The sequence below is a fragment of the Moschus berezovskii genome, chromosome 22, assembly GCF_049115385.1.
Source record: "Moschus berezovskii isolate FMDL1 chromosome 22, NW_MosBer_1.0, whole genome shotgun sequence".
Lineage (NCBI taxonomy): Eukaryota > Metazoa > Chordata > Mammalia > Artiodactyla > Moschidae > Moschus > Moschus berezovskii.
In genome coordinates, this window is record NC_142481.1 from 24,027,083 (window position 1) to 24,042,487 (window position 15,405).

Genomic DNA, 15,405 nt, shown 5'->3' on the forward strand with positions numbered 1-15,405 from the left:
AAATCAAGAGAAAAGCAGGAAAGGGCAGTAAAGATAAAATTAATTTATTTGCCCTCATAACTCCGTGGGCCGCACTGGAACCCCACAGTCCCATGCGCAGACCCTGCAGCAGTGGGCTGGAGAGTTGAAGTGTCTGGAGTGCCTGCTCCCTCGTCCACAGCTGCCTGGAGCCGGGTCCCTCATGATCCCATCATCCTGCTCCCACATGCAAGGGGTATGCCGGTCCACCTGCAACAAACCCGGGCCTGCCTCCGCCGCAAGGACAGGATCTGACGGTGACTGAGTGCGGATCCCTGTGAGATCGGGTGGGTGGTGAGCGGGAAGGCAGGCAGGAGAGTGTGGCTTCAGTGCAGAGAACTGCTGTTCTGCTCTTCAAAGGCCATCTTGCCCAGGAGTTGGCTGTCCAACTCCACCCCACTCACAGGTAGCTGGAAGAAGTTCATTTCGGCTGCTAAGGCTGCCATGGCAGAAGGGTCCTGGCCAAACTGAGCTCGCAACATCATGTCCATTTTCTCCAGCCTCCTCTTGAGCCGCTTGGCCTCCCGCTCCCGGATGAGCCGGGCCTGCCGCTTCTCAGGGGTCTCGTTGGCTCGCTTCAGCCTCATGGCCTCCCGATCTCGTTGTAGCCGGCGTGCCCGCTGCTCGTCCGTCTCCTGCATGCGCTGCAGGCGCTTGGCTTCTCGGTCCCTCATGCGCCTCACCTCCCGCTCTTCGGGGGTCTCATTGTCCCGCCGGCTCTTCTTGGCTGTGCGCTCTCGTTCCAGTCGCTGCAGCCGGACTTCCAAAGGCTCATTCTGCCTACGCAAGGCCCATTTGCGGACACTGGGGGTCTGGGCTTCCAGCAGCTTCCGGTAGGCAGCACAGTTGTTGCACACAAGCAGAATTCCAGCAGGGTACACTGGAGGACTAAAGGCAATGTCCTTCCCCTCAGCACTGGAGGGGCCCTCACTGTGGGCTGGTGGTAGGGATTCCATATTAAGGACTTCGGGGAGTTTCTCACTGGAAAGCAAAAATTTTGTACGGTTAATGCCATGGTCTAACAAGGCCCTGATTTATTCTGTCCTGCCAGGCCAGTCGCTCCAAGTTCACCACTAGGGGTCAATTTGAGTACTTGGGAGACCTCTTCCACCTTTCCACTCTTGCCCTTCTTTGGGCCAGGGTGTCTACCAAGTCTTGAAGCCCACCTGGAGTTAGGGACTGAGCCAACCGCCACAGCAAGCCACCAGAAATCAGAGGAGGAGCCCTTATGATGTGCAGTTCTGTTCAAGCCAAACTGATGGTGTCTGTAGGAGTTGTGCAGGGCAGTGCTCCTTGAGGTGGGAGCTGCCACAGGGGAGGTCCAGTCCACTGGCTTCACTTCCCCTGCCCGACCCTGCCTTGTACACTAACTAGAAAACAGGATGCGGACGTGCACACAGCCCCAATCTTCCTGGACACAGTGGAGACTGTCCTCATGTGAGGGTCCTCACGGCCCCTCTAACTTCTTTCTCCATGCCCTATCGTGAAGGTTCTTGGACTTCCCACGTCTCTTTCCAGATGAAGATATTCTGATCAAGGAAAGACATGAGAATTCATTTCCTTTTGGGGGTGTTTTAACAGAATGGACATATTTACTAGCCTCCTTCCTTGTATTTCCAGAGTCAAAAGTCAGTTGCCTTTGCAATGCCAAGTCTTTGACTGGGAAAGGAGAACCCACACCCAGTAATCTGCTCCCAGCATAGAGGTTTAGGTGCCCGGCTAACCTGTTAAACGTGGCATGGCTAGTGAAACGGGCTCCACACACAGCACAGTTAGACCGTTGGTCCTCCGAGTGGATTAAGAGGTGGCGACCCAGTGACCCTGGGGAGCTGAGGGCCCGGCCACAGACAGGACACATGTAGCTCTTGGCACTCACCACGGCTGCAGTGTGCTGGAAAAGAGAGCCTCATCTGTCAACTCACACCAGCTCCAGGACAAGTTCTACCCACTGAGGAACTACTTTCTGGGAAACATCCCTCTTTCATTAGTCTTAGAACAAGAACTCTTCTCCCTATTTAGCATCCAGAAAAGGAACAGGCTCATGTTAAAGGGCCTTCAGAAGGGCGAGGCTATCCACACCACTGCTCAGATTTCACTGACTTGAGTTCTATGTTCTGGGATGTGGGGCTGGCTTGGAGAATAATGAGATGCCACATCCCTCTTCAGAGCCTGAGAAGAATTTTTGCTCAGGATAATTTCTCATGGTCTGTTTGCCCCATGCTGTGTAGGTACAAGTGCACTTTACCGTCTTGAGCCACCAGGGAAGCCCAACAAGTCCACTTTAACGGAGAGTTGAAGGCCAAGTCTAGAAGCTGGCTGGGAAGACTGGTACCCAAAAGGTATTTAAATGCACAGCCTTTCCTTCCATCTTTTAATATCAGTCTTCTAAAGAAATGCTTCCCCTCATGAACCAGTGATCTTTATGGTAAAACCCAGGCTGCCATGTGTGCTGATGCCTGTTCACTACAGATCATAAGACACACGTGTTCTGCCACTGGATCGGGGGGAAAACGGTTGTCTTGATCTGACGCATTGGTTTACACTAACTTTCTCCAGTATTTCAGAAACATCTGTTAACTCATTTTTTTCTTCTTTAAAACAAAGCCCATTTCTCTCTCAGTATATAAAATGTACATTAATTACTTTAGGGAAAAAATGATACTTAATTTTCACAGTATGTCTGCCTGGGAATCCAGAACATATTCACTCAATGTATCCCACTTATTCTCTAAGAGTGGAATCTAGGTGGAAGCAAAAACAACCTAAGGTTTTTTCTGTGGTTGCAGGCAAAGGCTAAACAAGTCACAGGCGCCTGTTTTTCGGAGCATGTGGCTCCCCAAACCATACCTGGTACACGTGAGCAATCAGCTGCTCCCGACTCCCACAGTCGAGCTGGCAGAGGGGACACTGGCAGAGTCCAAGTAACGGGTCAGAATGCAAATTCTCTGTAACCTGCAACACAACAAGTAGGCAATTCACTAAGATGAATTCACCAGTCTCTTCCCTGCCCCTGCTTCTTTTAAAAGGGTATCCTGTTAAAAGGAACACAACGTCTTATCATACATTATTCTCAGGTTCCCATCATGGGTCAAAGGAAAGAGTGACGGGGGCAAGGGAATTAAATTTGTTCCCATCTTCATTTTCTGCAAGGCTTTCTGCCATGAAGACATAGAATTACTCCAGAGAGCTTATCTAATATTTCCCCCCTAAGGTAAACTCTGTAGGGAGAAGACTAGCTTTCCCTCTGCTATGCCTCTTGCAGGAATCCTCAAGAGACAATTTAGTGAAAAGATGGCACCTCATTTAACACTGTGACTGAAATTTGCAAGCATATTCAAGAGTACATCTCAGGAAGTCAGCTAATAGTTTTACAAAGATGTGCCGTTCTGCCAGAAAGAAGTGGGGAGCTTTGGGAGCATGAGCTGCGTGTGGGTAAAGTGATATGTGGGCAGGTGGAAAAGGAAGGCTGGGAGTGATGAGAACTGTGTGCCTGAGGGTCGGGTACCTGGTGCTGTGAAAGAAGAGAGGCTGCGTCTGAAAACCCAGGAGACCCTCAGAGGCAAGAACTGCCTTCAGGTGGAAGAGAGGCATCTGGACAGAGCAGAAGGGGAAGGGGTGCCCAGACTCAGGAGCCATTTGTCACTTGCCTCATGCTCTACCACTTTCTTTCCACTAACAGGCTGTTCTGCATTTTCTAACTCTTTTTCCACTTTGATCACTCCTCCATCTTCCTCTGACGTATGGGAAGAGACTTCATCTTGTGTGGTCTCCTCTTCATCTCCCTCACTGTCACCTGGAACACACAAACTGGTCACTTGTTCTGATTTTTGCATGAGTACATCTTGTGCTGCTTTCCACCCAAGAGTTTGCAGCTAAAATGGAAAACACCCCCAGATCTTCCATAATATAGTTGGTATCAGAGCTTTTTTTGAGTACAAATCATGTTAAGTGGAAGCCAGCTCTAACTGTTCCTTATATTGTCATATATACACAAAAGAGAAAATAGGAGGTAAAACTGCATTGGAAAATGGTTATTAGGCCTTGTATATTATCATAAAAACGATAACTTCTTACACACGGTTCCCAAATATCTCACACTTCAAATCACACCTCCCATGCACCTCACCCCACGCTTATTCCGACAACACACCACTTCCAACTTACCAACACTTATCACTGATTTTATTACTTACTTTTGTTCCTAACCTCGCTGCACGGTTTCTCCATGGTGTCATACTCTGTTCTATTCTGAGACCCACTAGTCTTTTATCTCCCAACAAACCCCAAGGCGCACTTGTACAAACACCAACAAGTTTTTCTTTCTTCTTATCAATAAAGGAGGTAGTAGGAAATTAGGTAAAAATGTCACTTTCCAGGGGAAAAGCTGCTCAGGACAGTGCAAGAGTTAGTACAGCAACCAACCTCTGGCATTCTGCAGTGGTGTTTGACTCACGGTGTCCTCACCCTGCTAGGAACTCAGCAGTGTAGGCTAAATAAGTCCATTATTCCTTGTGGTTCCTTGGATTATCTGATAGATAACTGAATGCTTAACTGGAGGGAACAGGATATTCTTTACTTCGGGATGAAACATCATTTCTCAAGACTAAAGTAAGAATTGAGTTTGTTTTAGTTCAGGTGTAGGATGTGGCTGTGCAGAGGTCTGCCTGTGGCTGGGGATCTGCACAGTTTGTGTGAGCTGATTTTTTTCCCCCTCTCTATTATAAAATAGGAAAATAAATGATTTTTTTCTTTTAATAGTAATGTAAGGAGTTCTTTCTGAAAGTGAAAAAAAAAAGTGCTAGTACATTGAAGATCCTGAGAGGAAGCCAAACCTGGGGAAGCTGTTAGACTCTAGTCCTGTCCCAGCACCACCTGGATCTTGGATTTCTGGGCCTGAATGTCAGTGAGAGGAATACAAGATGGAGCTTCACTAGGCTCTCTGCATTGGCAGTGGGACTCGGCTTTCTTAGCTAACGATGCTTATCTTCTACTATCCCTTAAGTAATTTCTAAATCTACCGGTAACTGGGCAAAAGTGGTCACATTCCCTTTCTTCCGAAGAAAATCTACCCATATCACCCGCGAGTAGTTACTTGTGTCTGTTAGATACTCCACTTGGTTAGTGGCCTGGATTCGAGCCCTGGAAAGACCTGTAGTACATGTGCACTACTCCTCAGTCCAAAGGTTTAGTTTGAATCCACTTCAGTAAATAAGGATTGGCACAGATTAAATGATACAATGTTTTCTCATCAGCTTATTTAGAATACTTGTAGTCTAAGACAATACTGTATCAAACACTTTTTGTAATTTCTCAAAAATTCAAATATATCTACTAGAAAGGTTAAAAAAAAAAAAGTCTGCCATGTAAAGGGATGAAACAACTTTTCCAGAATGGAAACCTACCAGACTTCTAGATTTGGCATTTCCACCTACTACTAAAACTGGTGGCTCCCACAGATTTTCTAGAAATATTTGGGTTTATTTTTCTGTACCTGAGCAATGACTTGCTAAATTACTTTTTATTGCTAACGTTAGTTTAAACAGAAAATGTAATGCCTAGAAGAGTACAGAACTCTCTCCCTCTTCTTTCCTTTCCAACCCCAAATGTGGAGAAAAATCAGAAATGTCAGTCTAAATTGATACTAATAACAAACAATATCAGAAGGATCAAATTAGTAAAGTGAGGGTATCATCCTAGAAAATAACACATCTCAAAGTGTATTTGTTCAAGCAAGTCATGGAACAGATGATCCCTGAGGCTCAACCAGTTACCAGCCACTGTTTTTTCAATCTCTTAATCAAAGGGATCTACTCAGGATGTGGGGTTGGAAGACCTCTACATTAGCATTTTATATGCTATGTAATCTCACTAATAAGCAAATCCTCTTACAGAGCATTAAAACTGGGTTCTCAAGCAAAACTTTCATGAATACCACGCTTATATTTTATTAATTGTGAATAAATAGATTCTAAGGGACAGGGATTTTTTTTCTTCTCATTTGACCTAGCCCAGGGGCTCCTTGCACACTAAACATCCCTATGCCCCTATCAGAGTTATCACAAACCTATCTGTGTATGGCACTATGCCAAGTACTGCAGTCCTTGAGTTAAAAAAAAAACCAAAAACATAATGTCAAACCTGTTCTCTCTCTGAACAAGCATATGCCCATACACCTTAGAACACCTGTGGGAACACTGAGGATCCACAAATCTCCTTCAGGTCTTCCTCCCAACCCCCATGCACAATCCCCAGAGCACACACACTCTGATAATTCTTCTCCCATTGCCCTGAGTCATTACCAGAAGGTGCAGAACTCACTGCTACTGGAGTCCTGATCTCTTAGTTGTTGGATAGCTTGTCGCTGACTGTCAAGGTCTCCAGGAAAATCAGTTTTCATCATCGCCTGGCGGGCTTGCTCTTCTAGCCCAGCAAATACTTGATCCCCTGGTGGTCACAAGGAAAAATAGTCAGGCCACCAGCTGGGCGGTACATCCCCAGGCAAGCTGGTTGGAAAGGCAGACCATTCAAAGGTAGGAGACAGGCAGGTACCCTGTGGTGGGGTCATTCATCTCCAAGTCAGCTGGTGGCCTCCAGTGGTTTCTGGGCACAGCTACTCTTCCTGGCAAGAAGCCAGATGCTCTAGAAAGCAGCATTTGCTTCTCTTAAATCCTCCTACTCTTGACTCCTTTTAGAGGTGATAAATTGCTATTATAACGTTCCATCAGGAATGGAGAGACAGAGACAAGAGGAGGCAAAGCGATGGGATAAAGATAGGGAGGCAAATCTGGGCACAATTTCGAATCTTAGTGTATTAGTTACATGGCCCTGACTGCCAACTTCTGACTATATAAACAAGTGCTTCAAATGATCCATCTAAAGACAGTTTCTCTGACCCCATCTTTCATCCATTTTCCTTACAAGACATACTATGGAAGTTTTCCCTTGACTCTCTCACATCTATAAGAATTAGTCATGAGCAAATAAAAAGTTGGTTGAATGATTGATTAAAAGGAAAATGGATAATATGTGAACTCACTTCTGCTGAGGAACAAACTTCCTGAAACATGCCAACTAGTTCACAACAGGATAATATTTCATCTAGTCTCCTTGGTTTAGTGTGGTCTTTTTTTTTTCTCTTCATATGGAGTATCCAAAAGCCTTGGAACCATCTTTGATTGTGCATTTACACCAAGGAACTCCGCCTGGTGTCTGTGTAGTTATTGAAGAGTTAACATTTAAGTGCTCTTTTATTTCCAAGAGGCCAGACATAAGGAAAAAAAAAGAATTGAGTTTCTCAAGGTTTCCATTATCTCAGTCATAGTGGAAACTACAATCCCTATTCTCCAGCCACCAAGGAAGAATAATAAAAGCCCTAGTGAAATATCTGACAATAGGCCAGGTGCTTTCTTAATGAAGAGAGCACGGAAATTAAACAGGCTCAGGTTCCCAGGCTGATACAATGATTTAGGAGAAATGACCTGGTCAAATGACTTGAACAACTAGTCTTTGGGCAGTGAAAAAACTGATGTGAAGTATGACTTCCCAGGTGGCTCAGTGGTAAAGAACCCGCCTGCCAATGCAGGAAGCCACAGAAGACACAGGTTCAATCCCTGGGCCAGGTAGATCCCCTGGAGGAGGAAATGGCAACCCACTCCAGTATTTTGCTTGAATAATTCCATAAACAGAGGAGCCTGGTGGGCTACAGTTCATGGGGTCGCAAAGAATTGGACATGAATGAGCGACTGAGAACACACAAGGGCTTTGTGTGACTCACTTAGGTATTTGTTCAGTAAATATTCAGTGAACATGTCCTATATGTTAAGTGCTGAATGCTAATAATAGTGATTATTTGGCATTTCCTGGTTCCAGGCTGTGTTAAGTGCTTCATAGTTGCTTTGTTGTTGTTCATTCGCTAAGTTGTGTTTGACTCTTTGCGATCCCATGAACTGAAGCACATCAGGCTTCCCTGTCTTTCACCATCTCTCAGAGTTTGCTCAAACTCATGTCCATCGAGTCGGTGACACCATCCAACCACCTCACCCTCTTTCACCCCCTTCTCCTCCTTTACAGTTGCTGCTGCTGCTACTAAGTTGCTTCAGTCGTATCAGACTCTGTGCAGCCCCATAGATGGCAGCCCACCACGTCTTAATTCTCTGCAAGACTCTTTGTCATGGGAAGGACTATCCATATTTTACTCGGGAGAAAAACTAAGATCTATGGTGGAAATAAAGATTCAAACTCCAGTCTATCCAACCCTTAAAAACCATATTTTTCAACTCCTTTCTAGCATAGTTGTAAACAGAAGTTTAAGCGGTTCATTAGAGTCATTTTACCAAAAACAAATGCTTGTCTCTGTGTGATAAGAATAGCTCTGATCCTACTGTCAATGTTACTTTCCTTCCAGGAGAAACTGATATATACAATGCAAATATCAAAATAATATTCTCAAGGACAGTAATGACAAAAGGAACCATCATTTTTCTGGTTCTGACGCCACGCGATGAGTTACCATGCCTGGCTTAGAGTAATATTATGCTACTCTGAACGATACTGTGAGTGGAAACAGAGATGCTAAAAGACTAAGTGCACTTCTAGATACACAGCCCTCAAGTAAAGGAAAAATAAGCTGCTTCAAGTCGACCTTCATAATATTCAGGAGGACGCACTGGATATAAATTATAGCTAGGGAGAGCAAAAAATGAATTTGTTACAGTGCCTCCTCTTTCCTCTCTGCAGGAGTAAAATATTGAATTTCTCCTTGTTGGTTCCTCTGTAACCACAAGACCATGGCCAGCTGGAACAGTTAATGAACTCTGGGTAAATGCATGTTTCTGGACCTGGTGGCCATGGCAGGTATAACACTAAGGAATAAGTTACGTACTAGGGCAGCCCATCCGCATCAAAGACATCTCTAAAGAAGCCTGTCCAGAATTTCAACACACCAAGAATCTACTCTTTTCCCTCCTTTCTTAGTGGGGAATCACCACTAGATTAGAAGGACATCTAAAAGGATATGTACTTTTCAAGATCAGCTAGTAATTCAGTCTAGTCCCCATTAACTTGGGCTAAAAACGTACTTCTCTTGACGTTATCTAAATATTTAGGCCTTCACAGAACGGAGAAGAGTGTATAATATAGCCGTCCTATTCAGGACTTTTGGGAGCATTCTTGCCTTGGATAGTTGGGCTATATTAATTCTGTTATTCTTTGTTTCGGCAGTTTTGAAAGAAAAGCTATGGTCCCATATTGTATTCCACTCCTGACTTGGGAAAAAGGCTAAGGTAAACTTTACTCCTCAGGGATATTCCTATTTTAAATATCAACATAAAGCAAACTATATAAAAACTATACAAAAAGATTCTTTCATAAGAAGGTAGTGATACTTGCTAAAAGTATGTCATATTAATTCAGGTATAATGTGATCTATACAGATACTAGTGATTAAGAAGTGTTACACAATTGCCTGCTTTTACAGTGTAGAATTATTATTTTCTTCTGTCTTGAGACTATTGGAGTAGGTTAAAAAAAATCCTCTGGTTTCTAGATATCAATGTAAAGTAACCAGCTTATTTAATTAACATGGGTATTTATTTCTCTATTGATAGTTAAGAAAAAGTCACCTAAGCTCAACAGTAAAAAGCAAGGTGCTACCTCTCATTTTTACGGTATGAAATCTAGATACTGTTGGTCTGATTTGGCTAAGGTTTTTTAGACCAGATAAGAATAAAGTCACACCAGCAAGTCTTTAGAACAGATGAGAAGCCTGAGATGAAAGTTACTGGAAAGAAAAAGATTTTACAATTCTCTTTCTTGAGTCTTTGGTGCAGTTAAATAAATGCAATGTCTGGAGGAATGAAATTAAGTAAAGCAGTTGAGATAGTTTCTAGGAGAGCAGATGTCAAATTCAGAATAAAATAAGTTAGGGTTGGGAGTGAGGCGCTTAGGATTCTTTTTCTAGCTGACAGTCTCCGTAACTGAGGTGGTACCACATGTTGGGAACAGAACCATTATCTTACAAGGGTGCTGACAATGAATGAAGATAAAACAAACTTCACTTTTTAGAAGATGAGGGACTTTAAAGCCTTTTTTCCTACTTCTCTGTAACAGTTAAAAACTTTAATTGAAGTTAGAAGTTTTCAGTCTCATATATAATTTGAAAACAAAAGTCTCTTAAGAAAAAGTTTTCCTTTACTTAAGTGGTTTGCTTGGTACAGACACATCAAATGAAACTGTGCAAAGGACTATATTTGCAACCACTCTAGGAACAGTTCACAGAAGTTTGTACTCAGAAGGGGGTGAGATGAGGAACGAGGGAGGGAAGAGATCTAACAGAGATCTCAAGCTATCAGCAGTTCCTCTGTAACTAACAATAATTCTGAACTTCTATTCCAAAAGCTCTGCATCAAGTCTATTAACCAACTGGGCAAAACATAAGAGTGCCTAGATGTTTCCGGAAGAAAGAGAGATCATGATGATAATTTAGATCCAGAGATAGTCCTGAGGAAAGCCAAGTATATGCCAGAGCACCTTGCCCGTTGGCTTCTAAAGTAGATCTGACAGATGCTGCTGGGCTACAGCAGTGCGATTCTTAATATATTCTTTTAGGCGGGCTTTGAGCTTCATGCCACACAATCCTCTTCTTCCCAGAAGGCAGCCATTACTCTGCTCAAATGCCGATCAGCTTTGACATTTAAGCAAAGCTTCTGCAGACCTTCCCGCCTCCCAGAACTTGAATCCATTCCATTTACTTTAAATAGAGGAGAGGCATTAAATTCAACATATTTGATTGGTTCTATTTCGCCGCAAGGGGTCAGAAGGTTCACGTGGTCAGAAGACTGAAATTACTAATTTCCACTTGTCATTATTAACATGGGCAATGAGAAAATGACCTTTCAAAAAAGGGAGGATCAGCTTCAGTCCCAAATAATAAATAAGCAGAAGGTCCCCAGAGACTAGCAAATCTCAGGGTCTTTCTTCTTTCTTAGTCCATTGTATGAGATGCATTCACAATTTCCTGCCCAAAGGTCTCACCCAAAACAGCCCCTCCCTGAGAAAGTCTGCTTTTTAGTTGCACCCGAACCTTGCTGTTCATAGCCCTCTTAATGGTTACCAGTGCAGAGTCTGCAAAATCCCACCCGCTCCACCACTGTACTACGATATTCACTAGCTCAACTCTAGAAAACTGCATTTCTGCAGCTGTGGATATGGTATTCCCTTCTTCTCTATGGCCTGTGTTCCAACTCCAGTAGCAGCTCACCCTGGCTTTGAGTGACTATGGTGGAAAGAGATGCAGCTATGGATTTATGCTATGTGGGTGTAGGAATCTGCCACACAAGCATTTACTGGCTCCCCTGGACTAGTCACAGTTATATATCATCTCTGTGAGCTACACTCCTCCAAGTATCTTTGGATAGGTGGCTTTTATAGGTAAATCCCAACTCCAGTGACTGCCTTATTTGTGAACTCATCGCTCTAAGAGTTCCTTTCCTACCCTGCCTTATTGGGGAAACATCTGTGTCTTTATCAATATTCATCTTCAAACCAGAGCAGAGAAGACAATCCTTCTGAACTTCTGTGTTCAATTACCTATGCTACAGATACTTCATCTTATCTTTCTTAACAATCCTCACATTTAGGGCCACTAAATTTCACTGTTTTGGCAGTGATTTCTAAATTGTTCCTGAACCACTCACTTTTATATTAAGCAGCCTTCCAGATCCACTCACTAGAGAATACACTCTGAGAAGCATCCAACTTGCTGTTTTATACAACTCTTTTGGGACTTGAATAGAAGAATTAATTGTATATGAATGTTTGCCACCCTAATCTCATTTAATCTATAACATACTGAAGTCCTCTTAATTCCTCCGTACCTATGGTTTTCTCTTCTACTCTTGAAATAACCCAATAAAATGAAATAAGGTACACACTGTCTGGCATACAGTATCTTTTTAATAAATTTTAGTCCTTTTAACTCCTTGACTAACCTAACCTCTCAAATGTAGGATTTCTTCCCTTAAAAAAAATAAACTTTCAAATGTTCTAATGCTGAATTCCCTTCAAATGTTGCTTGCTTTAGTCAGTCCTCCATAACAATAGGGGGCTATTTGTCTCTTTTTTACGTTTGAATGAAAATGCTCAGAACAAAGGAAATTGGTTAATTGTCTCAAATCTGCATAAATATGTTAATGCTAATTTAATAAGGTCCTTTTGAACACCCACTCTGAGGAGTGCAGCTTCCCTGATGGCTCAGTGGTAAAAAAAAAAAAAAATCCATCTGCCAAGCAGAAGAGGGGTTCGATCCCTAAATCAGGAAGTTACCCTGGAGGAAATGGCAACCCACTCCAGCATTCTTGCCTGGGATATCCCATAGACAGAGGATCCTGGCGGGCTACAGTCCATGGGGTCGCAAAATAGTTGGATATGACTTGGTAACTAAACCACAACAAATCTGAGCAGTGCTAAAAGTTGAAAGGGATATCAGGAATTATATATGGGACATAGTGTCTGCCCTCCAGAAGTTTACAATCCAATTACTGCTGAACTAAAACAAACATATGAACCTGCTGAGAAATAATGCAAGGCAGTAAAGCGTAGCTGTTTCCTGTTACCAGTCTCTCCTTCATATGTTCCATCCTGCACACTACTTTGTAGTCTAAATGTCACTCCACTCTCCCTGCTTAAAAACCTTACAGTATCTCCTTACAGTCACAATGAAGTATGAACTTGGCCTGGCCTTCAGGCCTCTGCAATGTAGAGTTAAATATCTCCAACCTCATGGTCTGTGGTTTCTGGACAAATTAAACTTTTGCTTCATACAAAGTCTCCTTGTTCCCTGAACATATCATGTGCATTCCCTTTTTGTATCTTTGCTCATGCAGTTTCCCCTACCTGATTTTACCTCTCCTTTCCTCTGTTTTTAAAAAACCCACCTTCTACCTTCTAAAGCCCAGTTCAAGGTCATGTTTTGGGGCCTCTTCCATCAACCATTCCCTCACTACTCCAGTCCATGGAGTTCTCTCCCTCCTAACTTCTGTGGTACACAGTGTACAGCATCCTTATTCGACACTTAGCATAGATTATCTTGCTACATGCTCATCTATCTCTCTATACATCTGTGGCTACATTTTAGTCTTACATATCATTTTATTGTTTTACAGCCTTGGCATCTAGCACAAGGCTTTGCACAGAGTAGGAACCCTATAAATGTCTGTTAATGTGAATACTAAGGATGAATCAAGAACACCTATTCCTAAGACAGGTTTCCAAGACTTCCCCTAGCACAGACACACTTTAAATCCATCACATTTGACGCCTTTGACTCTTTTTTGCTTCAAGAATTAGTGTGAGCCAATCACCTAAATTCAGACTACTCTTCCATTCCAACCCTCAGCATTCCCAGGTTTCGGAAGGAAAAAGCCCCATACTCACAGTGAACTTTATTTGGATTTGTCTGTTTCCGACGGGACATGTTTCCCTGATCCAAGAGCTCTGGCTTTTCCCAGTTTCACGACTGGATGTTACCACCTCCTTGCAAGGTGCTGACCTACAATAAAAAGGATAATGTTAGCATGTGTCATTCAGCCCATAAATTATACACAATTAAAAGATAAAAAACTTTTTAAAATAGTTTTTGAGCATATAAAACTCACCATTTATACATTACTGTACTACTTAAAGAGAGAAATGAATAAATCTCTAGCATAACATTAAAGTCCCAAGAAGTATGAGAGGGGACTGTAAAGGATTTAGAGAATTCCACTCTAAATCCACCTGTGGAATCCAGAATACTGTTAAGTAATCATGTTCAAGGTCATGGGGTAGAAAGGAAAGAGAAAAACTCAGGCAACCAGCGTTAAACACACTGTGGGCTCACTCCACAAATTGTAAAAGGAAGCAAAGGAAGCTCAAGAGGGTGGCAGCTCACATGTCACATGCCCTCTGGAAGTCAAGCCCTGCAATCTGCACCAATGGGAGCCTCCAGATTTTTCAAGAGGTTATCTCTCCTGGAGGGGACAAATGCACCACATTCCTGTGAAACAGGAAATATCTCAAAATTCCTGGATACCTGTCAATGAAAACATGGGAAGTAGAGCCTCTATCTAGTGATGTAGGCACAGTGCCAGGCACTGTGGATGACAGGGCACTAAAGCAAATCAGACTTCCAGTGCTGAAGATGGGCTTTCACCAGAACAGCTGGGCGTCATCACATTGTTGAGTACTAATACAATACCCCAATGTGAAGCATCAACCTGGCCCTGCTCACATGCTCCCAAGTGGTGGTCAAAGTTAATAACTTTAGTGCTTCTTCTCAATCCAGCCTCTGTGTAGCAAAGAGTGGGAAGAACAAAGAGAAAAAGTCCCCAAATGAGAAGTGTTACAGAGACATGCACCTGCTTCCCTGAAATAGGAGGAAACAGATACTTACGCCTACAGTTCCTGGTTAGTTATAAGAAAGGCTTTCCCAGCATTAAGTGTTGTTAGAGAGTCTGAAATGGATTAGTAGAGGAAGCTGTGAATTTTCTTTGAAAGACAGAGTGAATAAGCAGACATAGATTGAAAAGAGAGATATTCTCTTTCCTACCAAAGATAAGAATGTGGACCTGATCACCCTCTAACTTTTCTTTCAGTTTCTGCCTTCTCAAATTGTACTCACACTGAATAAGCAAATATAAAATTGTAGTCTACTGCCTTAAGAGGCATTATGAGAGGTTACTTACTACCATCTATACTCTGCACTCAAGTTAGTGAAGACTTGCCTCCTGTTATGCCAACTAACTCCTCTATGTAGCTAGAAAGGACCTCAGACCTGTAATCAGATCCTGCCTCCCCTTACCAAAAGAAGAAAGAAACCGCAATTGGCAAAGACAGGCCTCCACAGGAAGTGGCAAAGGAAGCAGCTTTCAGGCAGTCTTCTATCATATCTGCATATCAAACACAGTTCTTTTTCAGACCTTTAATTAAAAAAAAAACAAAACTCCAAATGTATACAGTAAAAATCAATTTTAAGGTAGAATGCTGAGTGCTAATGTTAATGAAATGTGTTCTCTAAGTTTTGTTTGTGTAGATGATTTCTTTTTAATCAAGTCGTTATGTCATAAACTGAAGCAGTGAATGAATATTACACTTTGGGTCTTTTTCTATAAGTCTGTGGAATCACAAAACAGAAAATTGAATGAAATGCAGGTTGCCCATCATTTTTTTCCCCAAATTTGCAGAGCTATAGCTCTCTATTGTATAAGGAAGAAATGAAATCTTAACTAATATTTACATTTTCTTCCCATCAAGATCTGAAATTGAAACTATGAGACAAAGGCAATAAAGATCCTTCGAAAGAAGGCCAAATAATTTGAGACAGGCTCTATTCAGATCATCTTAGTGAGGCAA

The 15,405-nt window shown here is 42.7% G+C and overlaps 2 protein-coding genes across 8 annotated transcripts in view; one reads left to right on the forward strand and one right to left on the reverse strand.

Annotated features, from left to right (window-relative positions):
- Nucleotides 1-15,405, forward strand: part of ATXN1L (ataxin 1 like) — a 29,403-nt gene that overhangs the window by 12,997 nt on the left and 1,001 nt on the right. Inside the window, exons 4-5 of one of the 2 annotated variants that reach the window (XR_016035799.1) lie at nucleotides 2,247-2,357; nucleotides 9,238-9,299. The gene's annotated coding sequence lies outside the window, so the exon portion shown is untranslated. The remainder of the gene's footprint in view (nucleotides 1-2,246; nucleotides 2,358-9,237; nucleotides 9,300-15,405) is intronic. The other variant, XR_016035798.1, reaches the window with a different exon arrangement.
- Nucleotides 29-15,405, reverse strand: part of ZNF821 (zinc finger protein 821) — a 28,651-nt gene continuing 13,274 nt past the window's right edge. For 2 of the 6 annotated variants that reach the window (XM_055412401.2, XM_055412400.2), the window contains 7 exons: nucleotides 14,855-14,972; nucleotides 13,450-13,564; nucleotides 6,337-6,462; nucleotides 3,666-3,811; nucleotides 2,866-2,970; nucleotides 1,743-1,909; nucleotides 29-999 (listed from right to left, as the gene is read on the reverse strand). In XM_055412401.2, the coding sequence (XP_055268376.1) occupies nucleotides 345-999; nucleotides 1,743-1,909; nucleotides 2,866-2,970; nucleotides 3,666-3,811; nucleotides 6,337-6,462; nucleotides 13,450-13,489 (1,239 nt within the window). In that variant the 5' untranslated portion in view covers nucleotides 13,490-13,564; nucleotides 14,855-14,972 and the 3' untranslated portion in view covers nucleotides 29-344. The remainder of the gene's footprint in view (nucleotides 1,000-1,742; nucleotides 1,910-2,865; nucleotides 2,971-3,665; nucleotides 3,812-6,336; nucleotides 6,463-13,449; nucleotides 13,565-14,854; nucleotides 14,973-15,405) is intronic. The other 4 variants (XM_055412405.2, XM_055412404.2, XM_055412403.2 and 1 more) reach the window with 3 other exon arrangements.